Here is a 26397-nt window from a genome sequence, read left to right as displayed (position 1 = left end):
ATAGCTGTTCTCACCAGCACCTTCAAAGTTAGACTACTTGTTCAAATAAGATATTTTATCAGCCATAACATGAATCTAAATGTCTTAGTGTTTCAAAAACAAATGAGAAGAGTTGGAAATTGAGGCTCTGGTGGAGAAATAAATTCTGTACTGGAAAGGGCAATGCGAGAACCTGAGACAGCAAGCTAACTCTGTGAGATATCTGTAAAAGGGAATTCAGTTCAGCTCTCCTCTTCACCTGCCTGAGGGTGGGATGTTCCAGATAAGATGATCATCTCGCTGCCATTGGTAGCAGTCCCTGGATACAGTATGGACTCGTACATAAGCCTCCCTGTTCAGATATTGGCCAATATGAGGATTCCCCTATCCCCTTAAATTACAGATTTGGTGTTTTAGTATATATGGTAACGTAAAAAAGGAAGGTTATCTGCAGTGCTTAGAGTGGTTTGAAAAAAGTGTGTGTGTGTGGAGAGGTGTCAGTTGTAATCTGGGAGCAGCAGCTTTGGTAAGGCAGTGCTTACAGTGCACCTCTCAATGTCCCAGCTTGATTAAAACTTCTCTTCTCCCACGCCACCCTAACACTTAGAGCACTGGTTATCTATAAAGTTACATGCTTAAGAATTTTTTTTTTTTTTTTAACTTTCAGAGAAAGCTATTGAATTAAGGCTTGTAAAAATAGATCACACTGCGGTCCACCCACACTTATTAGATATGAAGATTGGCCAAGGGAAGTATGAACTTGGGTTTTTCCCCAAGCTTCAGTCTGACGTACTCTCCATAGGACCAGCCAGCAACAAGTGAGTAGGCAAACTTTATTGTGCATTATGGAGTGGCATTGGATCTTGTTGCGATCTAAAGTATAAGACCAAATTTGAGATGTCAAAATGCAAATTTAATCACTTTTAAATCAGAAATGTCAGAATAACACTTTAGAATGTGGTGGACTCTTAAGGATCCTTTTAGTAACGAAGTGAAGCAAGGAGGCCAGTATTGCAATGGGGACAGAGTTAAGGTTTTTGAGTGACTTTAATTGATACTGATTAAAAGAGAGAGCCCTGTGCCAGAGGTCAATGAAGAGCTAATGGCTTAAAATAAGGGACCATCTCCTAAAAAGTGGGAAGAAAGAGGAGGAAGAGATTAGTAGCTGCAGAGGTGACTAAGAAGCCTTAAAAGTGGAAACTAGAAACCAAGTGCACGAGATTATGTTTTTGCTTTTTCCCTAAGAACGTAATTCTTCCAGACAGATTTCATTTTCAAGCCGTTACAGGTTCTCTGCTTACAAAGAGATGCTAAACACAGTCTGTACTTGTGTGTGCTTGCAGTTAACCTGTGTTTGGCACTGGTTCTGGCACGTCTGTTACCAGTGGGTATTTTTTGGAATGTGGACAAGCCCTGTTAACAATCCAAGATGGAAACCTTTGCTCCTGCTTTTCGCTCCTCTTCAGCTGACTCTTGGTATCTAATGAATAATCTTGTTTGATCTGTAGATGGACAAAGAGAAACGCACCTGCACAGTGGAGGCGGAAAGACAGACAAAAACAACACACAGAGCACCTGCGTCTTGACAATGATCAGAGAGAGGTGAAAACTGTTCAGTAACTGTATAATATGATTTTCATTACAGAAATTACACTGTCTTCCCCACAAATTATCAAATCAGTTATTCCACAGTAAACCTCAGCTGTTCCTTACTCTGACCTTTCAAAAATAAAGCGCAGATCCTCAGCCAGTGTAAAATGTCATAGCTCCATTGATGTTAAAGAAGCTATGCCAGTCGGGATCTGTCCCACGAGTATGAAACCAATGGTAAAAAATGGTGACTATGTTGCAGTGTTTAAATGTGGCAAAAGTCAGATACCAGTATGCAGGTAGACATGCACTGTCTGATTTGAGAATTGGGCTGCGTTTGAAGGCTGCATTGTTCAAAGTGCTGATTTTTGGCTATAAATATACTATGGATCCTATCTGCTTTGTGAGGATTCAAAATAGTTCCCCTTTTGTAAAAAAAATGGTGTTCCTTTGATAGGTATACTTCTGTGTTTTTGAGGAGGGGGCCTGGCTAGAAAGGAAGAAACTCCAAAAATCCCCATGTGAATCTTTTAAAGTGACATTAGTTGGGTCATATGATGCCAGCTACTTTGCAGTTACTTAGGCAAGAACAAAATGGTTAGTTCTCTGAACTTCCATTGTACAAAAAATATGGTGGTTAAGTGTAGTATGAGAACCATTTTTCCGATGTTCTGATTTCTTTTTAAAATATTTGAATTGATATGTGCTGATATATAAATAAAAAATAAAGCTTTGGGATACATTATTTTATGTTTGGGTGAAGAATCTTTTAACCTTGTTCTTTTTAAAGTTTATACCAAGATGTTTGCAGGACATTTTTTTTTTTAAATATATTTTCTTCATTCATTCCATCGTTATATGTGAACGATGATATAAAAGGTTGAACTGCATTTTCCATTATGAACCCTATTTTCCAGGATTTTGTGACTTGGTTATAAAAATTGTAGTTGGAGATAAAATTAGATGTCATCTCTTTTGTAACCATATTTAAAAAAGAAAAAGGGGTTTGTGCACTTTTAAATTCTACAAATAAGGAACATTTACTGCTTTCACATGCTCTTTATGGTGCTGTCTCAATAACATCTTCCATTTAGGAGAAGAAAGAGAAAGTGAGTAGTAGTTAGTCCATAATCTGACATTGTTTTTGACAAATATGGTGATAGCAGGTGTGAACCATTGAGGTATCAGACTGTAATTATACATGTAAAAAGTCACTTTCCATTTTCCAGGAAGGTGTGTGTGGTTTTTTTTTTTTTTTTTAACGAAAGCTGAATATATTTAGCAAATGGTTAATTATCGGAGAGCCGCTACCTTAGTATGTGAGGTAAATAGTATATCCTATGAACCATATTGCTAAAACGTGTTCAGCAGATGGAGCTATTCTGGTCTGTAGGGTTAACTCATTTTAGATATTTATTTAGAGTGGTACCAAAATCTATTGGGTACATTATATCCATGGGGACCCCCACCCCCAAGATTTTCCCCATTAGTCTGTAACAGCTGAAAGGGAGTAATTTTGAGTGTTTTTGAGTGGAGAAGTGAAAATCCTTGTGGCTGGTAGGCAGAGATTGGTAAAAATAAAAATTTAAATTGGTGGTCTGAGGCAATTGTCTATAAAGAAACTGTGAAATTGAGATTTGACAACTGTTAAGACTCTTGTGAAATTTTGTCACAAGTATGCAGTAAAGGACATAGTTTATTTTAATTGTTTATTTAATCTCCTCACAATTAGTGTTTAAATGCTTTTTTTGCTCTTTCCTTTATTTAAGCTTTCATTATTTACAGGTTTTATGTTGCATATTTATTTATTGGTCTGAGCTTTAAATGGCATTGAGTTCTGTCTTAATTGTTATCTTTTCTGTTTTTGCATGCACGCTTTTATTCATATCTGCTTACCGTACTTTTGCTTAATATGGGCTGTCTGATTGTTTGCTACAAACCTCTCCTGCCAGCATCTGGATTTTTCCTTGCCAGAGCTTCATTTGCAATCATATTTAGACTGGGACCAGCATGATTGGCCTTTCAGACCCTCTATAAAATCTGTGTCAGAGCTTTACCTGGTATGTCATATGTACAACATGACCTGTAGTCATGGCATCAAAGATGCATAGTTAAATATATGTATTTCATAGTTGTTTAGACTGTTTCAGAAGGTGGATAAAGTGGGGTTTGTTTTTTGTTTTTTTGGTAAAAGGTGAACACTTTATTCATTATGATGTAGCAAGAGTAGGATTTCAGTCAATCACAATCCAGAACAATCAAATGCTGCCCTCTCACAAGTGTCACTGAAATACATATTGATCCATCAGAATGCAGCAACAGTAGCAGCACAGACCTTTCAAACCTTCATGAGTCAAGGAAATCATTTTCCTCTAAAATGTTGATTGTTCTTTTTTTAGATCTGTAATATTGGAGCTTATTCATAATAAACTGCTCCTTGGCTTAGCTTCTGTCTTTAATCACCCGACAAAGCCATTTAGGGTATGTATATATTGCAATTAGACACCCGCAGCCGGCCTGAGCCAGCTGGCTCGGGCTTGGGCTAAGGGGCTAATTAATTGCCATGTAGATGTTCAGGCTCAGGCAGACTATACTCTGGGACCCTCCCTCGGTGCAGCCGGAGCCCATATGTCTACGGGTAAACAGCCCCTTAGCCCAAGCCAGCTGGCACGGGCCAGCTGCAGGTGTCTAATTGCAATGTAGACATACCTTTACTGTCACACTTGCTCCTCCACCAAAAGCATCATTACTTACCTGCAAAATAATCGCATTTGGAAGGACTGTTTCACTTTGACAGTAATATCAATTATGTATAGCTATAATTACAAGCCTTTTTTAGAGGAGAAAAAGGAAACCCTCTGTAGTAGTGGAGGGAGAAATTAAAACTATGCATCCAAACGGTTTTGTGTTGTGGTGTGTTAATCAAAGCCCCAATTGCATCCTGATGCTAGCTGGACAGTTTATATGGGATCTTAACTCAGTTAACTAATACAGTAAATGTCTTTATCCTTTATAAAGGAGCATTCTTTTGAAAGATGGTGTGATCTTTTTCCCTTCTGGGTATGGGGGCAGCAAAGACAGATTGTTTGACACTGATTCGTAGCTACTGTATACCATTTTGTCACTCTTGTTTTTGGGTACGTTTGTTTTTTCTATCCTTGAACAGAAGTATATCCAAGAAGCCAGGAATCTGGGCAGCACCATTCGTCAGCCTAAGCTGTCTAACCTCTCTCCATCGGTAATTGCGCAAACAAACTGGAAATTTGTTGAAGGCTTACTGAAGGAATGCCGAAATAAGGTAATGTAGAGAAAATGACTTCTGATCCCCACACCTTGCTGGGCTACAGTTAGTAAAACTAAACTCACCTTTTACTTACACACTCACTCACTCTCTCTCAGGCTAGGTCTACACTAAGGGAGGTATCGATTTAAGATATGCAAATTTAGCTACGCGAATAGCATAGCTGAATTCAACGTATCCGAGCCGACTTGCCCCACTCTGAGGACGGTGGCAAATCGACTGCCGCAGCTCCCCCGTTGACAACGCTTACTCCTACCTGCGCTGGTGGAATACGCGCGTCGATTCGGGGATCGATTGTCGTGTCCCAACGAGACGCGATAATTCGTTCCCGAGAGATCAATTTTCTACCAGCTGATCCAGGCGGGTAGTGAGGACAAGCCCTCGGATGTATGCATAATCTGAAACTGGTCTACGCTGTTCCTTTTGGGGATTGTATGTCCCTTTAATAAATAAATGGATGTGTTTTTAGATATCCTGAAAAGTTGGAGACTTTTCATATTAGGAGACCTACTATAAAAACATAAAATTAGATGCTCTGGTAGGTCTCTATTTTCCTGCCAGTCTAGCATTGTTCCGAGCCATACGTTGTCTAGTGTATTGTCCAGTCTAGTTTTGAATGCTTCATTGTGAGAATATTTTTAAAATGTCCTACAAGAGAGAAATTACAGTAAAAATTTAGACACTGTATTTAATTGTTAAAACGAAGTGAGTTAATGAACTGCAGAAAACACATTTTTCCTAAAAAATCTGGCCCCAGTTTGTAGAATTATTTTGACTGATATATTTGAGTACACATCATCAAAGTTGCTTTGCTGTTCCATATAACAGTAAAGAGAATAAATCTTCCATAAACTCTTACTCAAATTCCTCCCTGAAGTCAACAGAGTTAATTTGGGCTGTTGTTTATAATGCCTGGTAAAATCTATAAATTTTTATTATTCTCACTTACAAAAACTGAAATTGTGAATATGTAGGCACTCCAGATAATCTGTGTCTATGCTTTGTTCTTTGTAGGGCAGACCTTCATTTGGTATAAACTGGCATATCTCCATTGAAATAAATGGAAATACATTGATTTACACCAGTTGAGGATCTGGCCCTTTGGTTTAACTCTTCCATTATGGGAGTAAGGCGCCATTGGATGTGAAAAGTTTGCAAGTAATAGAGATGTTGTTAGAATGTCAGGGAAAGAGGGGGGGAAATGTATGAGATGTTTGACTGTTGGCATGAGATACTTGCAGCATTTCAGCTGGGCCCATTAATTAGCTCTCCTTAGACATGGATGAATTAGAGAGATGCTTAAGAATAGCAGCAAAAATTATGAAAAGTGTGATCTACTGTGAGAGATTAGGGGAAATGGATACATCCATAGAGAAAAGATGACGAAGCATATGATAAATGTCAGTGCTTGGGAGGTCATAACATAAAAAGGGTGAGGACTTTCTTGAAGGTGGTTAAGGACAGTGTATAAAGAAGTGATAGTTTGAAACTAAAAATAGAAAATGTAATTTGGTTTATTAGGAATGATTTCTAGCTGCTGTTGTGTTGATTGTACGTACCCTATGAATAATAGCAGTGAGGTCACTTAAACAATGGAATAACTTGCACTGGGCATTACTGAGAGGATAACTTGGCAATACCAGGTCACTGAGGAACCATTATCTGAGAGGTTCAAAAGCAGACTATGGTAGATAAAACAGATTAATGTAATGCACTGTTACATCAAATGGATTAGATACCTAGAGCTGAAAAGTGATGCCTATCTTCTAGGATGTGACAGGATTATGGTAGTTCCCAAAGTCCATTTGAAGCAGATAATGAAAATTAAAGCATGGCTTTACTCTGCAAAGTGACTGTGTAAAAATGGCACTTCTCTTTTATTCAGTAGATCTGTCCCTTTCGAATATTTGGTCATCTACTGCTTCTTTTTTTTTTTAATTGCCTTTTATTTCCACTAGCAGTGGAGAGGGGTTGCACTGGATTCTATTTTATCTTTTGCATCATCAACATACTTGTTAATAAGAGCCAGATTGTGGACCCTTAGTCATGAATAAAAATTTAGTTAATTACTGTGTTCAGTTAGTCTGATTGACAGTCTGTTGAAATCCATGGAAAACCTCCCACTGATTTCAGTAGGTTTTGGATCAGGTCTAGTCTTCCACTGACTGCAATGGAACTATTTACAGAATAGGGTACTGCTCTTCATGATAGACTGTCCCTAAATTCCATTCATTTACACCTGTGTAAACCCTTGGAAGAAAAGAGTTGCCTAAGTAATGCTGAGGACATAAATCAAAGACCATGGAGTTGCCCAGGTGTAAAGGAGGGCCTAATTTGGTCTGCAGAACTTGATTACTTGCAAAGGTGCATGAGCTAGAAAAGAGACTGCTGGAGTCTCAGATCTCTGGACAAGTTTTTCATAGGAGGTATTTTCAAAAGCACTTATTTGACTTGGAAGCATAAAACTCACTGACTTTCAAAGGGGGATTTTCAGTGTGGCTTGTGTGCCTAAGCGACTTATGTACTTTTGAAAATCCCACTCAATATTTTTATGATTGAACTGAGAACATTTGATACATGAATCATTGAGAGGCAATAAATATGGATGCTTATATTTTATAAATACATATAAAATACTTGGCCTTTACATAGACTTTATCATCTCTAGCTCTCACTCAAAGCATTGTCAAACATGGCTAAATTATTATCTCTGCTTTATAGATAGGCAGATTGAGGAAGTGAGAAATTTAAGTGACTTTCCCACAGTTGCACACTAAATCTATGACAGATCCAGAAATAGAAACCAGGAGAGCTGGGTTCTAATGTTCTATCCACAAGGCTACACACTGTTTTGCATATTCATATTCTAAAGTGCAACCTCTCATATAACTCTGTTCTAGCCCATTGCAATGAATAAATTATCCATTGCAAGGACTGCCTCATTATTTATGACTGTCCTAGAGCCCAGCACAATGGGGCCCTGATCCTGACTGGCGACTTTGGAAGCTGCCATAGTTCAAACGTTTTAATAATAAACCTATTTAAAAACCTGTTCATGAGGACAACTTCATATAGCTATTGTTAGAATGGTAAAGTAAAACCTGTTACAAGAATACATCTTTTCTCTGATGTGGCTGCCACCTGGCTGGATGAATGTGAATCGTCTTCATCGGCTGAAAATGCTCTGCTCGTGCCTCTATCCCTGCATCCACCAGCAGCAGGCTCATTCTGACCCCTCCCTACCACTGGTCTCTCAGACGGAACTGCCATTATCAGGCCATAGCAAGGGCAGGAGTGGCTGTGAACCACATACCCCTACAGCAGCCACCTGCAGACTCCAGGGACAAGTAGGACAGATTCCATGTCCTCTTGGATTCCCAGGAAAGGGTTTCTCTTGGAAAAACAACACTCAGATGGAGGCTCACAGGAACAGCATGCTGACGGCAGGGTATTCCCAAGTCTCTCTCACCTTCACCCAGAGGAGACCTAGCCTGGATAAATAGGACCATTCCTGTCTATCACAGAGAGTCCTTACACCTTCCTTCCTCAGTGAGTGGGCTCCCTGGCTACCTTCTTCTCTGTTTTAGGGGAACTTGCCACAGCTAGAGGGCAGGAAAAGCCTCATTCTTCACTGTCTCCATCTCAGATAGGGAGCTTTCTGAAGAGAACAAGCTAGTATTGAATCCGGACTAGTTTGCTAGTCCCTGTCCACCTTGCTACTGCTCAGGAACCCCCCAGAGGGATACTCCAGAGGAACAGGATTACTTAAAAAAAACTCTCTGGAAAAAGTGTCTCCGAGAATGAGGTAGGACTTTCCATGTCACTCCAAGGCACCTCCTCAGAACTGATTCTGCCTGTTGACACTTCTGGTAAAGTAGGGGTTAGACTTGGGGTATCCCTCTCCAGATTCTATACCTACCCTGCTCCTGAACCTCCTCAGTTTCTGCAGGCCAGCCCTGACTTGCATAACATCTGCCTGTTCCACTCAAAGGTGCACTCAGTGGTGATTACCCATTCCAAGCCCTTGGACCAGCCTTTGGAGGCCACGTGTGTCCCTTTGCCTAACTCAACTAGATAAAAAGATGGAAGAGGCTCTCAGGTGGTCAGTACTGGTGATGCCACATAATGGAGGACTATTAGTGAAATAAGAGAAATGTCTTTCTGCACTAGCTTGCCAAGGGTACAGTATAAACCTAATTGTATTATCACTTTGTTACTGTTGTAAAGGAATTTGAGGACAAATACTGTGAAGGATCGTAGCAGTTCCTGGTGTGTAAGAATAACTTTCTTTTTGCCATCTTCTTTACAAGACCAAGAGGATGCTGGTTGAAAAAATGGGCCGAGAAGCTGTGGAACTAGGTCACGGTGAGGTGAACATCACAGGTGTAGAAGAGAATACGTTAATAGCCAGTCTTTGTGACCTCTTAGAAAGGATATGGAGTCATGGTCTACAGGTCAAACAGGTAAATAATGGTATTTCATAGAATTTACAACTTTACACGGTCATTTTTTCACTGTTTCTTTTTTAATTTAATTTTTTTCAAATTCTATTCTATACTCTTAAAATCCAACCATTTTGGCACTGAGCTAATCCCCCCCCTGCTCAAAGTATAGTACACAATTGTACTCTCAGGGATGACTTTCTGAATGCCTGCTTACTATTTTATTTGTCTGTTTTATAGAGTGATAGCTTTTATCTATTTCCATTTTTTATTTTCTCTTATTGTAGCTGTGTGAACTTACGAGCTTGCAGTTTGAGGTGCTATTAATTGGCTATGGGGTGTGGGGATTTGTCCTCAAGCAGGGAAGCTTAATTTACAAAACTAAACTCCCTTTGCCCCCCTTTCTTTTGCTTGTTCTCACTAAGCATGGTACTTATTTAGAGATGGTCAATTGAAGTTTATAAGGCCTCTAGCTAGCCACTTTCCTTTTATTATAGCGCTCCAGCTGTTTGGGCTCTCCTGTGAGAGTAGACAGTGTGGGAGGTGTTGTTTCTTCCTCCTTTCCCCTGCGTGTGTGGGGAGGGGGAAAGGGACTTGAATGCTATTTTGTTTAAGTATTTTGCAGAGTAAATACGTTTAATCCAGGCAGCCCTAATCCAATTGCTCTGTCCTCTGCATCCATGCCACCATTGCCTAAATCTGCTCTCATTCAGACTATAACAGTAGTTTCTGTATGTGAAGGTATATCGTCTGACTCTCCCCTTCCCTCTTGTATACTACTTAGGATAGAAGCTGTACTACTTTCATCCTAGAAGACAGAGCATCAGTATACTCTGCTTCAACTCAGATTTGGGCCTTTCAGACAACCAGGCGGCCAACCCCACATAAGGTTAATGCTTTGGATTGATTGCAGATGTTGGCAAACAGTGCTGAACGGTCTGTTGTGGTAGAATAATTAGAGGCCTGACGAAGGAAGTGCAGTGCATCTAACACTGTGATCCAAAGTATAAAGCACTACTAATCCGACATGCACTCTGGCCTCTGTTAAAATTGTGACAGTCTGCTATTTATAAATTGATTTGTCCAATAATGAGCCAGTTCATTCTCAGCAGACCATAGTAATGAAGATGGCTTCCCTCCCCCACCCCATGCTTTTGCCTGTTTCCCTGCTGATGGATCAGTTTCATTCACATAGCTACCGACTGGTTCTTTCATGTGCTGTTAAAGTCTACACCCATTAACTGACCAAAGCCCACCTCCTGCCTCAACTAATCCAGTATGATCATGCAATGTAGGATCTAGTGACCTTATCAATCTGGTCCAGCCTAAACGTATATGAAGACCTCGATTTTTCTTCCCCCTCCCCCCCCCCTTCCCTTGTGCTGTCTCTTTCTCCTCTTTATACTTGTAACTTGCATCATCATTACTCTCCTTTAACTCTCCAAATAGTAATGTGCTGGTGAAAGAAACAGGCAGATGCATACAGTACGATTTCTTCTCAGTGCTCACTGGTATTTCCGTTTCCATATTCTGTAGAGGCCTTTGCTTATTTGCCTTCTTCGGAGGTGTTCGAGCACTGGGAGCATATGCCGTCCTCAGCAGTTGCTGTATTGAGTTGCCAGAATTTATTTGCGTGTGCATTTGTTTCCCCCCAGAAATAGTATTTTGGCTGTGACCATCTCCCTGAATGATTTTCATACCTGTCCTTTTGCAAGGCCCATTGTACATTTTTGTTTCCACAGTGGACCTTCCAGATACACGGATGAGAAATCGGACTTCTGTGGGGGGGACTTTTTGTAATGTTCTCAGGAAACACATTTTTTAAAGAGGATTCCCTTACATCGTCCTAACTGAGACATTTGCTGCTTTATATTTTAGAAACGTACCACCATAATTTGTGTGGGAATAATACCTTGGAGTAAATCTCTTGTAGGTCTGTATATTAGAGACACTAATTCTCCCTGTCCAGATTACTTGCAGAACTGAACAAGTTGGGCTAGATTTTTAAGGCTGACTCTTTTTCTTTTTGCACCTGCAGAATTCACCCCTCAATTATTTGCACCCTGAACCAGCTGTTTAGATGTTTTAAATGACATCAGTGGGTTGTCAAACAGGTACAAACAGGTAACCCCCATAAAGCCAAGATTTGACAGCCCTTACAAACACCTCTTTTTGAACAACAATAACATCCTTATAAATATGCAAAAAACTGTCTAGTCTATCCATTTAGCAGAAACATATGATTCCCAATTAAGTGTTAGTTTCCTAAAGGAATCTGTTACTTACAAATCATTTACTGAGGAAGTGCATCCAATCAATGTACTGGATAGTCCCTGTTTGGTTATTGGTGCCTTCTGTGACTTCAGTAGCACTTGATTTGTCATTCACAAATAGCTTTAGGGTGAACCTGAGAATCTTTTTGTTTTTGATGAGTCAGTGATAAATCTCACCACCTCACCTTTTAGGGTTTTGTGACCCTTTTTAGGAAGGCAGCATATTGACTAAAGATATATATTTTACCTTTGGCTTACAGTGTCCTAAATACTGCATTCTGAATGTTGTCCTTTAAAACTTCTTTACTATCTAAAAAACAGCTTCAAACTTTATTTGAAATTCTTTCTTTATTTTCCTGCATGAGGTGGTTTTTTACATTTGTAATGAGGCCTTTTGCTCTCTTTGCTAGAGGAACTTGGAAAAATCTTTGGAGGACCTGAAAAAGTAGCTTTCAAACCCCCACCATCAGCTTGGGTAGACTGTTGTAGATTCAGGGCTGGGCTACACTGAAAAGTTCCACTGGCATAGCTACATTTCTCAGGGAAAAATCCCCACCCCTGCAAGACATAGCTATGTTAACCTAGCCCCTGGTGTAGACAGCACTAGGTTGATGAAATAATTCTTCCTTCGACCTAGCTATTGTTTCTTGGGGCGGTTGGTTAACTACAGTGACGGAAGGGGTTCTCCCGTTGCTGTAGTGAGTGTCGACACTGAATCGCTACGGCAGTGCAACTGCAGCTGTGCCACTGCAGTATTTTAAGTGTAGACCTAGCCAGAGAGTCTGCCCTATCTGATTGTGCATCTCTTCCCCATTCAATGGGTGAGACCGCTACAAACTCAGATTGCAGGGTCATGGGACATCAGTTTGTAGTACACATCACTTTGTAGCATGTATTTAAATAAATGTTTTGGTCACAACTTGATAAACAATGAGAAGTGACGCTCAGCTGATTTGTTCAGTTACTAGAATCTGTAGGTCCAGCTAGTTTCTAACTTTAAACAAAAATTGACACCAAGACCGGATATGCAGGACAGTTACTTTTACAAATCATTTACACTTTTCCTTTTGTTCTACTGTCCTTTTTCCAGCTGTTTACCTCCTCCTACCTCTTTTGTTTATTGTTTTTTCTTTTTTATCAATGATATTGTTAGGGAAAACAAAACATCTTTAGAACAAACTGTTATTGTAAATGTTACTTTTAGTGTTTTTTAATTTTCAGTTTTTATTAAACTCAACAGACATTTATTTGCATTGCTAAATACAATATGTTACCAATCAATTTTTTTTTAATTTTAGGGAAAATCTGCTTTGTGGTCTCACTTATTACATTACCAAGAAAATAGGCAGAGAAAGCCCACGTCAGGTAGCTTCAGTACCTCAGGTAACGTTGGCTTATATTACAGAAGGGTTTTCAAGAGTACTAGCTGAACTCCTCTAAAAATGCTAAAAATGTCCAAATTACTAGGCTTTAGTCTCTTCAAACCAGTTCCAAATTATGCACGTCAAGTAGAATACTATAAATTCTCCACTGCTCCAGGTCTTAGAGGATGAGATTTACTATGATGATGTTGTCATTTTCACATAACTGTTGAGACTGATTTGTTGACTGCAGTATTTACATGGAGTAGACTTGTTTTCCAGTGTAATTCTGAAGACCTATTTTGAGTAGGATTTCTTGTTCAAGACTGGTATCCTGTTAAACTTGTGCTTGGTGTCCTACCAATGCATGATGCTTCAGAGACAGGCCAAAAATAAACCTGTTTGATACACATAGCCAATCATGCAGTGATGTACGTAAGGTGGAAGATCCCTTTTTAACCCGTGAAATAGTCATCCTCTGCTGTGAAGCATGATTTTTCTTTACCCCTTCTTAAACATGCATAGGCGCATTACTGAGTATGAAATTATCCATCCTGTTTTAAAATCCAACAACAGCATAAATAGGGTTTCAGTAATATGCTGCATGAATAACTTTTATTGGTGGTACCTAATATGTAGTTAAATATAATTAACCATACTTATAGGTAGGGAACACATTGGAAGCCTATAACTTTTCATATTAACAGAGTGGGGAACTAAGTATTTCTTCCTCTACAATATAAGTTCCCTTATGCAGTATAAGTACTCTCCATTTAGTGTAAAATTTGTTTTCAGCAAACTGGTATCTTTTGGAAAAAAAGAGGAAGTACAATAATGCACTTAAGTCAGTGCATTACAAATGTAAATGCTCTTTAGTTCCCATTTTACAGAAGGAGAAACTGAGGCATGGACAGCTTTTAGGGCCAAATCCTTTGCCCAAATTCAGTGGGTATGCCAGAAGAGAATTTGACCCTTAGTAACCCGTGCATGGTCATTCAGGTAGTCAAAGGCAGAGCTGTGAATAGAACCTAGGTCTCCTAAGTCTCATTCTGGTGCCCTATGCACATTGGTGTAACATGCAGAGACCTGGGTCCGAAACTAACTGCTGATCCCGTGCTCTCCAGCTTGAGACTGAGAGCAGGTGATTGCTCATAGTATAGTGTTTGAAGTATGATATAGAGATGGCATTCTTTGTTTAGCATTTACATTGCAGATTTTGGGTTCTTGTATTACCTATTTCTGTGGTTTGACTCTGATGCACTGAATATATTGTATGCATATCATTTAACACCGAATTCTCCAGTGTCTATAATGCCAACTTGTTTTAGCTCATTTGGGAAGGAAGTGAAGAACTCTTTAGAAAATAATACTTCAGTGATAAATAATCTGTATAGAGCCCACTCTTTGGTCTCTCACCAATTCTGGATATGTCAAAGCGTATTAATATGTCATAGTGCTGAGCATATTATGAGTTGCCTGAACATCTCGGTGTGTAGACAGTCAATGTTTTTCCATGGATTTAATATACTGCCATAGTCAGCACTGATTTGTGCCATAATGTTTTCACAAAACCATGTGTCACTGATAACAGAAAAGTATGCAGCATGTAATGTACCATTTCTGGATTCTAGGGAAAACTGTTTCTCTAAATATTATCAAATACTTCCGTTGTGTTACTGGCACAAAGTGTTTAAATATTACTTTTAAATCTTTGAATTATTTTTCCATTGATTAAAAAATATTTTTCTCACTTTAGGAGTACTTCTCGATTCAGAAAGGAGAAAGTCAGATGCCAGCCCAGCCATGTCGCCCCTGAGAATCTCTCTAATACAGGATATGAGGTTAGTTTGGGGCAATAAAAGAAATCCTTAAGATCGGTGTGTTCATTCCTATGCATGTAACTTGTGTAAAAAGTTCACTTCAATAACACTGGAAGAAAGTATAATTCTGAATGGCTCATGTGAGTTTTGTATGGTAACGATCTTCATTCTGGGTGAACCTGAGCCCTGCCACAAAATAGGCTCAATTAATGTAAATAATGAAAATCACCGTCTCTTATTGTCCTCCACGAAGTCTGTTTTGAAGGAAAAGGGGATGAAAGGACTTTCATCAATAACCCTTGGAAGACTAAGAGAATTTCATGATACAAAGAACTGTGGATTATAAAGACCAACTTTAATATCAAGGCTGAAACTTGCTTGGCTCTAGTTCCTGGTTTTGCAGTTGATGTGTTTTAACTGGAAGAGATGCTTGCTTAACTGGAAAAGCAATGTGTTTCAGCTGGAAGAAATTGCTAAGCCATTTACCAGAGATTATAGTGAAACCCTTTCACTGGCCAGAGTGAAAACTTGCTTCACACTGAAGAAATCGTATACCTACAGTATCTCCACTGTAATACTCATTGTCTTATAACTATAGCCAGAAACTTTTTTTTTTAAATCTCCTTCCTTGTCTGTCTTATGAGCTGTCTCCATGGTATCTTGTCTCTGAGACTGGGGGACAGGGTCATATCTACCCAATCACTGTGGAACTGGTTGGGCAGTTCTGAACTCCTCCCTGTTTCCCGATGAACCTCAACAACCTCTGAATCTTAGAGTGAGTTGGCCGGGCATAGGCCATTACATGTACTTGGAGCGTGAAAGCCTGTGCCAGAAAAATATGACACTCAAAATACATCTTTCCTGTACTTGCCATTTTCTAGTAACAAACACCTTTTCAGATGTGAAGATGGATTAATTCTGAGGCCTGGTAGCTCTGATATTGGTTTCCTCCGTGGCATTGGCAGATAACTTAGCTTCTCTATGTCTGTATACCCCTCTCTCTAAAATTGGTATGATCCCTATCACAGAGTTCTGGGAGTTATTTGTTTGATCTCTTCAGTTGAAAAGCATGATATAATGCAGATTCCCATAATTTCTTCTCTTAATCATGATTAGTTCAAAGTCTCCCCTGCACTTGCATCTGATTCATACTTGAATATTTTCAGTTTAAATTTATCAGTGTGCAATGCTAATGCATAAGGATAATTGAACAACTGAAATGGACCAAATATTTTGGAACAGGGTCTATAAAATATGGGAGATAATTTTACAATTAATAAATCTAGTGACAGGAGTTGTGTATTTAAGCAAATAAGGTTTTACATTTTTTAATATAAATATTTATACTTTCCTCTGGACTGTTTAAAAAAAAAAACAGTTTGCAACCTGGATTGACCAACAATCAGAAGATGCTCTTTAATAAAGCTGCATGGATTGGATGATTCTGTGAAATGCTATTTGTCTGACTGCAGCTCATGCTGGGTTTTTTTTGTCTTCTTTTTAAACAAAACTTTAATTTATTCATTTTTAAAGGTTTTCCTTTCTTTAGAGTTTTTCCCAGCTAACCTTAACATTTTGGGGAGGGAGAAGTGAACTGAACTTATTCAGCATTGTGACTGCAGTGTTAAAGGACAAGCTGAAACTCTCTTCAGTTTGGCCTTAAGTTATTTATTTTTTTGTGTTGTGGTAGCATCTAGAGTCCCCAGTCAGGATCAAGGCTGCATTGTGCCAGGCTCTGTACATGAGGCATGGGTCACTTGCAAGTTTAAACTAGTGTAAATGGTGAATTCTCTCTGAAGTCTTTAAACCATGATTTGAGAACAGCAGTAACTCAGCTAGAGGTTATGGGTCTATTACAGGAGTGGGTGGATGAGGTTCTGTGGCCTGCAATGTGCAGGAGGTCAGACTAGATGATTAAGGTGGTCCCTTCTGACCTTAAAGTCTGAGTCTATAAGGACAGGAGTGAGCCTTAAATAATTGTGAGGCGATGGGATGGTCTAGAATCCTCAAAATAGGCCACTGCAGTACAGATACTTCCTTTACTGTGTTGTATTCCTCTTTAACCAGATATACAGGGATGCAAGGGATTTAGATGGTGAATTATATTAATTTATGGCCCTCTCTTTTTTTCCCCAGCAGTTATCAAGATATAGAAATATTGTAAGACAAAGTTCCTTCCCCAGCCCTGCTTGACGTGAAAAAACGGAGATGATGATGTGGAGATATTATTAATCAACGTTTGATTATCATTTTTTCCTTTTTAGGCATATCCAGAATATTGGTGAGATCAAAACAGATGTTGGCAAGGCAAGGGCCTGGGTTCGACTGTCCATGGAAAAGAAGTTACTCTCCAGGCATCTAAAGCAGCTTCTTTCAGATCTTGAACTTACAAAGTAAGCCTATCTATCTTAAATAGAAGTTTTAAAAATCAAACCTGCTTAATAATTGTTCAGCTTTAAAAACACAAACTTGCCCAGGCTCGTATCTGTTTAACAGTGCAATCTGGAGTTACAGTGGTGGAGCTAACAAGCCATTCATAGCACCAGGCATGCTCGAGAAGGAGGAAGGTCTGTGGCTAAGGCCCTGGACTGGGACTCAGGAGATCTGTGTGCCGTTCTCAGCTCTGCTACAGAACTGTGACATTAGGCAGTCACTTAGGCCAAGTTCTCCAAATGTGACTAGTGATTTTGGGTGCCCAACTTGAGACATCCTGTGTGGTTAAGTCAATTGGGACTCAAGTGTGTGCTTCAGTTTGTTAGTGCTTTGAATTAGGGCCTTTGTGCTTCGGGTCTTTGTGCCTCAGCCCCCGCCATGTGTAAAACTGGAATATTTACTTTCTCCCCAAGGATTCTCGCTCTGTGTATGTACAGAGCCTGGCACAATGCAGCCTTTATCTTGACTGGGGTCTCTAGTTGCTACCACAATACAAAAAATAAATAACTTCAGGGCAAACTGTGAAGAGATAAAACTGCAGTCACAATGCTGCGTGCCCATGTTTTTTACATCCTAGTTATGCAGTTCAGTATGAGCATTGGATTGAATAAACTGTTTGGACTTTGAAGGAAGATAAAAATGGTGGCTGGAAATTGGTACTGTTGGTTACAGTTTGTGCCTTGACACTACCTCTTTTCATAAAGAGCCAACATGGCTGCCGTAGGTAAGGGATGAAGGGGAAATAGCACACACACATGCCACTAATTAAAGGAGAAACTAAGTATAGTATTTAAGTGTAACAGGCACCAGGATTTCATTAATCAGTATCACTTATTTAGAGAAAATGTGTGCAGGTAAGTCCTTGCAGTTGGGAGTCATGGTGCAATGCTAAGGACCAGAGCTGAATACATTAGTGCTTAATGTGTAGGCATGGCTTGATTCCCTGGAATCAAGGTAATTCGTTAAACCTGGCAACATTTATCCATGTAGAACAAGTGACAGGATTTAAAAGGAGATGCTCAAAAGCACTTGCCTATGTGTTGCTTCTTAGTCAAACAGATATTAATTTTCTAGATGTAGCTCAGAATGAGAGAGGCAAATATAAATATGTACTCAAAATGGAGAGTGACGTGCAGATGAGCTGCTTACATATAAGCAGGCATCAATAGTAAGTAATCCTGAGTGCCTGTTTGTACATTTTTAGATGCTCTAGTTAGAGAAGGATTAGAGCATTCCAGTCAGCACAGATTAGCAGTGTGTTAAACAAGGCCATTTCAGCTCTTTAGAGGGGGGACTTCCATGCAAAATGCTGCATTAAACATAACCATGCAATCTGTCTCATTCTCCAATGCATTTTCCAAGGCAACTACAGTAGTTGGCAATATTAAGGGAATGGATTTTGCTAGGGTTACCAGATAGCAACTGTGGAAAAAATGGGACGGGGGTGGAGGGTGATAGGCACCTATATAAGAAAAAGTCCCAAAAAACCAGACTGTCCCTTTAAAAATGGGACAGATGGTCACCCTAGGTTTTGCCATATGTGGCAGACATACTGAGACATATATTCAGTCTGGAAAAGGAACGTCATGAGGATGGTGGGGAAAGCCCCTGGCTACATTTCCTTACCGTCCTTGTAATAATAACTGCACACCAGTGGCAATTTTTATCTGCTGCTGCTGAACAAAAAGTGAGGCCTATAAAATGGAAACAGACCTGGATCAGGAATTGGCCAGTTAGCTTAGGATCAGCCTAGTCGCTATTCTTTATTGCAGTGGAAGGTCGTGCAAAATGATTCAGATCCCTAAGACCATTTTTTAAAATATGGAAGAAGCTTTATGTCCATATTAATCCAGAATGAAAAATCAGTCTAGGTCATTGTAGAAATTTCTACCAATTCCAGGAAATTCTGTGGGTTCACTCTATTCACAAACTAGAATGGTGGACAATGAAAGTAAGAATTCCAAAGACACTGGTGAGCCTAAATTTCAAACGTGCTTCTAGATGCGGATACCAGCATGTTCCCGTTTTACAGGACTAGAGGCTGAATTGTATATTCAAACGTAGGAGCTGGAACTATTGAAGCACCTTACTTTTGAAAAATGGGCTCAGAGTTGTAAATCTTGAGTGTTGAGATAACTTAGTGATTGGAATTATACCAATACAGTGAAAATGGCTAATGTAATAGTATATGAAAACTAATAGGGAGTGAGAGTTGTGTTACCAATACTCTTAAAGCAATCAGGAAACTAAAGTGTGTCCATTCTGAATAAATGAAGAATACAAATGTTCAGAAGTTGGTTGAAACACCATCAGAAATTTTCAAAAGGTAAAATACAGACAGGCAGACATCACCAATGACATTTAGCCTCTTGGATAGGCTGTCTAAACACACAATTCAAGTTATACAAGTGAAACATGGACTCACTGACCCGCTAGGTGCTCAAAGGTCTACTGCTCTTGTGGCTAAGGGCTAGTTCAGTTGATTTAAAACTGTGGAGTTTTATTTCCAGTGAAACATTTTCTGTGGTTTGGTTGTTATATAAATGAGGATGTTGTATGTTAATTATTGATTTGTTTTGTAAATTTTTGGCCTGTGATCCACTTGTCAGCTTTTCCTATGTACTCTCTGAGATTGAGGCAGATTGTCAGGAGGTCTGCCTAGAAGGAACAATCTGTCCATAATATACTTGGTTGCGATAGAAATTTTATACTGATCGTACATCTATTCTGTTTAAATATTCTTATGTCCTTAATTGGGTTGAAGTATCTTTGCATGCTCCTCTTTTGTGGATATTCATTAATGCTGACTTCTTTAGTTGTAATACTGTAGAAGAGAGAAGTTTTTTTGCTTAATTGCTCTTCATTTCTGGATGTCTCTTTTAATTGTATATTGTGTAGTCATCTATAAAAATAATATTTTAATCAATAAATAGAAAGTGACCGAGTCGGTTCTGTGGCTTTTTTGCTGCAGCTGCATCAACCTAACAAAAATAATGATTACTTCTCTGTATTGGTGAATAATATCAGGCCAGGATTTGTTCCAACCTGGATTTTGATTAGTAAAGATAGAGATTGTAAGTTTTTTTTGTTTTGTTTTGTTTTTTGTTTTGTTTTTGTTTTTTTCCTCTTTTGGGGCCTGTACCGTGTCCAGGCACAAGGTGGTGTTTAGTGAATAAATAATGCTAATAACTATACACGATTGCTTTCCTTTGTCTACATTTGATTCCTCTGTAGAGGGATTGGCTTCTCTAAACTACCAATCTTGGGATGCTCTGGGGACCTGTGTAAGGATATATCTAAACTGGAGCTGGAAGATATAATTTTCAGCTTGCGGAGACATTCCTGCTCTTGCTCTGATTGAGCTAGCATGCTAAAAATAGAAGTGTAGCCGCAGTGGCATGAATGGCTGGAGAGGCGAGATGCCCTGAATACGTACCTAGGGTCTTAAACAAGATCGTACTTGGGCAGCAAGCTCCTTGTGCCGCAGCAGCTACGCTTCTCTTTTTAGCATGCCGCTCAATCAAACCTAGCGTGGGCGTGTCTCCTTGAGCTGGAAACTACACCTCCAGGTTACAGTACAGATGTAGCCTCAATTATAGCAGCAGCCTCTCTGGGCCGCACCATAGTAGCCCAGAATCTCTGCAGTGCTGTGGCCCCATCGACAATGCTGCCTACTCAGGGAACAATCCTACAGCTGTCTTCTACTGGGCTTGCCCCAGCAGGATCCTCCCCTGGCTGGATATGGGGCTTTTAAGGCTGCTTTACCTCAATCTAGCCTTTTTATACAGCATAAATGGGCCAAAGCAAGGGTGAGGATCTTACTCCAAAAGATAAAATCCCCTTCTGCATATACACAGTAAGATACTTTATCCTGAGGGCTGGTCTACGCTGGGGGGGGGGATCGATCCAAGATACGCAACTTCAGCTACGTGAATAGCGTAGCTGAAGTCGAAGTATCTTGGATCGAATTACCTGGGGTCCACACGGCGCGGGATCGACGGCCGCGGCTCCCCCGTCGATTGCGCTACCGCCGCTCACTCTGGTGGAGTTCCGGAGTCAACGGTGAGCACGTTTGGGGATCAATATATCGATTGCTACCTACACTATGGAATCGTATTCTAAATTAAGTTCAGAGGTGTGGTACTCTCTGAATTTTCTGCAGCTCTCTCTAAGCTGGCAAAAGGGGTAGTACAACAAACTGAAATGACACATTCCAGAATGTACAGACTTGCAGGATGCCTACTTGTCTTGGCTGATTTAAATGCTCTCAGCACCCATACGTCTTGTCATTTGTAATTGCTTGCATATTCTTCACAGTTTACCTAATACAATAGAAAACATATGACTGAAAGGATGTTGTTACTGTCATAGATTATTTTTGTTTTGTCAGAAAACTCTACAAGCGTTATGCCTTTCTCCGCTGTGATGATGAGAAAGAACAGTTCCTCTATCATCTCCTGTCATTTAATGCCGTCGATTATTTTTGCTTTACCAATGTTTTCACAACAATCTGTAAGTACCTGTTTTCCCTGCAGTGCTGCTCTTTTCAGCTTTTAGTTGCTTCTCCTTATGCGAGTTTCTAAGCAGTTTTGATATGTTCTTTCACAGAGTTGCATTAATTTCCTATTCACATCCAGATATGTACCACTATGTCACTGTCATTTTAAATATCATTCCTGGGAGGTGGTAGTACCTATCCTTCTATAGCTAAAGGGTTTGTTTTACTCTGTGTGTGAGCACTATAATCAATGGGAGTTGCCTGTGTGAAACATGAAACTAATAAAGCTATCAATAATGTTGCTCAATTCTCACTTTATAGTGTGAACTGAATATCACTGCCCTATAAATGAAGAATTGCAGACAACCTCATTTAACCAAATTATTGGCTGAGGAACATAATTTGTTTGGTTTTAGATGAAAAATGTGTCAGTACAACAGAACTTACTAAGGAGAAATAATGTCCAACACTAAGCTCTTGTTCTGGATACTGCTAAGCTATCACTAACTCTGCAACTAACAATACATCAAGGGGGGAAATGAAAAGGAGAAGAGTTTTAACAGTTTTAAAGGTCATGGGCACCAAGCTTTTAAAAATCTAGCACCAAATGTTTTCTTGATGTCACTGTCAGATGAGGTGATGTGGAGAGAGAGAGAGAGAGAAATATATCAATTGCTTCAGCTGAACAGCCTTCACAATAAGCCATTTATACATTACAAAACAATGTAAATTGCCAAAGAACACAGGGACCATTCACATAATTGAATTCTGTATAAAAGCAGTTTGGTAAATAGGGGCCATGCATTAGAGTTCTACACCATGACATGAGGCAGTTGAGTAATACTTTAATTTTATCAGTGTTCTCGAGTCAGAGGAGCCATAACCCAGCTTCTCTGCTCATACGTGAAATGCTAAGAAAATAAATGCTTGATGCCCAAACTTAATGTCACACCAATTTTTTATTAATAGTTTATTACTTGGTCCTTGAATTTTTTTTTTCACTTTTTACGTTCAGATTAATGCAATAAGTGGTACAGCCAGGTGTACAATGCTATAGTACATATTATCTAGAATTGGACATCTACAGCATTTATCATCTTAAAATGTAATAGCTTTGTTGCAGTAAATATTGGCCACAAACGAGCCTAACAATTTGAAGTTCCAGTGTGTGATTGAGTATGTCGGTCTGAATTAGGGCACATGGCAAAGCCTGCTCTGAGTGCATGTGTGTTTATATAACAAAAATGTAGGCACAGAGCTAGATAAAAGAACTGGCTTTTGCTCCCAATACTTCTGTTAGTCTCAAAGGTGCCACAGGACCCTCTGTTGCATCTTAGTGATGTCATTTTTTTACGATCTCAAGATGAAAAAGGACTAAATAAATGCGAAGACATTATTTGAAGTATATTTTTACTCTTTTTTTTAATGATGTTTGTCTTCAGCTCTACTTTTAATATACTGCAGCATTTATGTTAGCATCAGCTGCATATTCCTGATCACTCAGTATGTACAAATATTTTTATGTGCTTCTAAAGTTGCCATTCAATTCTTTGGCATTTGATCAGGGCCGGCTCCAGGCACCAGCGTAGCAGACAGGTGCCTGGGGCGGCCAATGAAGAGGGGGACAGCACGTCCGGCGGCAATTCGGTAGTGGGGCCGTCACTCCCTCTCGGAGCGAAGGACCTGCCACCGAATTGCCTCCATAGAATGAAGCAGTGGTAGAGCTGCCGCCGCTTGCGATCACAGCTTTTTTTTTTTTTTCCTGCTTGGGGCGGCATAAACACTAGAGCCGGCCCTGCATTTGATAACAGATTCAAATTATTTTAAACATAAAGAGGAAAAGATAGTGTAACATAAAAGGCTTAACTTACTATTTTACATGATTATTCTTTTTGGAGGGTATTCTTTTAAGTGAGTTGCTTCTTGTATTTGCAGTGATCCCATACCATATATTGATTGTTCCTAGCAAGAAACTTGGTGGCTCAATGTTCACTGCCAACCCTTGGATCTGTATCTCAGGAGAGTTGAGTGAAACAGGAGTCCTACAGATTCCCAGGAATATATTGGAGATGACATTTGAGGTTCGTATTATTGACACAAGGAAATATTTTGTTGGCAAAACATTCTTTGTTCAATTTAAATTCATATTTTTTGTAATGTTTCATCAATGTCATAGTCACAAATATTATCTATGCCTGTACCCATCAAACTACACCTGTATTTAAGCAATATGCAGAGCAGAATGATTGGTACAATAAGCTTAGGTGAGGAGGGTGAGACTTCTGGCTTTATATTAATTGTGTCATAAGATTTCTACGTCACCACCTCCCTACATTGTGGCTTCTTTTTTATCTGTAGGGTAAGTTTCCTGGTGACTTGTCAGGTTTTTTTTTTTTTTTTTTTAAGATTAGTTCTCTTTGTGTTTAATGAGCAAACCTTATTTCCTCCAAATATCAAGGTACCTAATATCCTGTCTGATTTTAGTACCAAACATTTCTAAAAGGTTGTGGAGGTTGCAGGTTCCCACAATATTGTAAATGGGGAAGCAAAGCTTACCTTTTCCAGATCCTCCCACTGACCAAAAGGAAAAAGCTTTAAGAAAGTCATGTGAGTTTCCTGTTCTTTTTTTGTCATGGTAGACTCCATGATGTATAGGTGTTAATAGGGCATTATTCTTTGATATCGTTATCTTTAGTGCAATAGTACCTAGGAATCCCAACAGAGATCTCTGTACACTTGTACTAAATGCTGTATAAACACATTAATTGACAGTCCCTGCCCAAAGATCTTATGGTCCAAATAGACAAGACAGAGGAGAACCAGAGGCATGGAGAGTTAAAGGGATTTGCCCAGGGTCACATAGCAGGTCAGTGGCAGAACAGGGATTAGAACCCAGGTTTCCTGACTCCCCTCCCAGCACCCTCTCCCCTGGACTACACTGTCTCAGCAAATGTCAATTTCTGTTTGTTTCACTGTAACAGATAACTTGTTTATTTTGCAGTGCCAGAACCTGGGAAAACTTACCACAGTACAAATAGGACATGATAATTCAGGGCTGTATGCCAAGTGGCTAGTGGAATATGTTATGGTCAGAAACGAAATAACAGGGCATACTTACAAGTAAGTATCATCCTGGCATTTTAAATTGGGTAAGTAGAATTTTAGCAGGGAGTTAACATAACAGACCTGTCTGTTCATCAGTGCTCCTCTTCTCAGACTCTGCATCTTCAGGTGCTGATGCCCAAGGGGTTGGAGGGTCACCTGATTCCTGGTATTGAGCAGGATTAAGATTTTTAGGAAAATAAACTGAGTTTCATTTACAGATGGTTCATATTTAGCCACCCAAACAAATAAGACAGGTGCAGACCTAGAGGGAGGGGTAAGCATCTCAAAAGGAAACTGCCTTGAGACCAAACAAATAGCCAGTTAGAACTTGATGCTTATCAAGTACAGATAATGTGCACCAATACATGCACAGGTCTGAAAAGCTCTATGAAATTATCAGAGGAATTCTGATTTGGGGGGACATGTCAGAATGAAAGTGGGTTTGAACATTAAACCTTTATATATGTGCTGAGTGAGAAGGGTAAGAGGAGTTTGATAATTCTTACTGCAGATATGATGCATGTCGTTTGCAGTGTGATTTGGTTCCCTGTCTCTTGCTTATATAAGCTGTGACAGCCTTCTGTCAGTGAGAAGACAGCTGTAAATCCTTTCTGTTCACAATGTCAGCTTGTTTGTCATGAAGCAAAGGGGTAGGATTCTGTTTTTGGATACTGGTTTGCTTTCCTAATTGAGCTTGTTTGATTTGAGCCCAGTTAGCTTGAAACATAGAACTTTCTGGTGTCTGGGCTACCGAATATCTGTATTTCAGTGGATTGGTCAGTGATTTGGAAACTGTGGTATACAGAGTTGTTTGTAGGTAGCCTGCTGTGAAAGTATTCATAGATGCTTCAAAGAAGCCTTGTGACCATATAAGAGCTTAAGTGTTTAACATGTTTGGTTCGCTGCTCAATTGCTTATGTAACCTATGTGCTAACTTCTTTCTGACTATCGCATCCAAATTTAACAGAGGTGCTTCCAATGTTGGAAGTTAAAAGTATCACCTGATTGCTACCATGCTGATATGGAGGGGAGAAGGAGGGAGAAACCCTCCGAAACCAAATATCCTGTGTATGGAGCAGAAGACAGGAAGGCTGCTGCTACTTTTACTTTGTGTATCTGCGTCATCTATTACCATGTCCAGCACAAATCTGGAATAAGGCTATTTAACTTGTGCTCCCTCTGCTGGCTGAAAGAGCCAAAAATAAATAGAATTGATTTGTTTGCCACTGTGTCAATAAGAAAGTAAAATAATTTTTGAAGTCAGTCAGGATATCCAGAAGCCAGAGTATTTGCAGTCCCCAATTCTAAGCCTTTATGTCTCTAGGTTTCCATGTGGGAGGTGGCTTGGAAAGGGGATGGATGACGGCAGTTTAGAGAGGATCCTGGTGGGAGAGTTACTAACTTCACATACCGAGGCAGATGAAAGGCAGTGCAGAACCCCACCCCTGCAGCAGTCACCAAGTATGATCAGAAGATTTGTCACGATATCGCCAAATAATAAACCAAGTAAGTCAGAAGAGACATGCTCCATTGTTTGTAATTATCTGTTGCCAGTAAAGGCCCCTCCCAAAAATGAATCTACTGCATTATTTTTG

The 26397-nt window shown here is 39.6% G+C and overlaps 1 protein-coding gene across 8 annotated transcripts in view; it reads left to right on the top strand.

Moving 5' to 3' along the window:
* DENND5A (DENN domain containing 5A) overlaps nt 1–26397 on the top strand; it is a 98581-nt gene that overhangs the window by 66031 nt on the left and 6153 nt on the right. For 3 of the 8 annotated variants that reach the window (XR_010600511.1, XM_005291699.5, XM_005291700.5), the window contains 13 exons: nt 647–797; nt 1488–1581; nt 3522–3629; nt 4736–4867; nt 9181–9333; nt 10097–10201; nt 12884–12968; nt 14703–14787; nt 17031–17159; nt 21590–21711; nt 23633–23778; nt 24699–24817; nt 26127–26308. Coding sequence is in view for 7 of the 8 variants with exons in the window: in XM_005291699.5 (XP_005291756.2) it covers nt 647–797; nt 1488–1581; nt 3522–3629; nt 4736–4867; nt 9181–9333; nt 10097–10201; nt 12884–12968; nt 14703–14787; nt 17031–17159; nt 21590–21711; nt 23633–23778; nt 24699–24817; nt 26127–26308 (1611 nt within the window). In the remaining variant the exon portion in view is untranslated. The remainder of the gene's footprint in view (nt 1–646; nt 798–1487; nt 1582–3521; nt 3630–4735; nt 4868–9180; nt 9334–10096; nt 10202–12883; nt 12969–14702; nt 14788–17030; nt 17160–21589; nt 21712–23632; nt 23779–24698; nt 24818–26126; nt 26309–26397) is intronic. The other 5 variants (XM_005291702.5, XM_005291703.5, XM_005291704.5 and 2 more) reach the window with 3 other exon arrangements.

This window comes from Chrysemys picta, chromosome 4, assembly GCF_011386835.1.
Source record: "Chrysemys picta bellii isolate R12L10 chromosome 4, ASM1138683v2, whole genome shotgun sequence".
Lineage (NCBI taxonomy): Eukaryota > Metazoa > Chordata > Testudines > Emydidae > Chrysemys > Chrysemys picta.
This window is presented reverse-complemented; position numbering and strand designations above follow the sequence as displayed.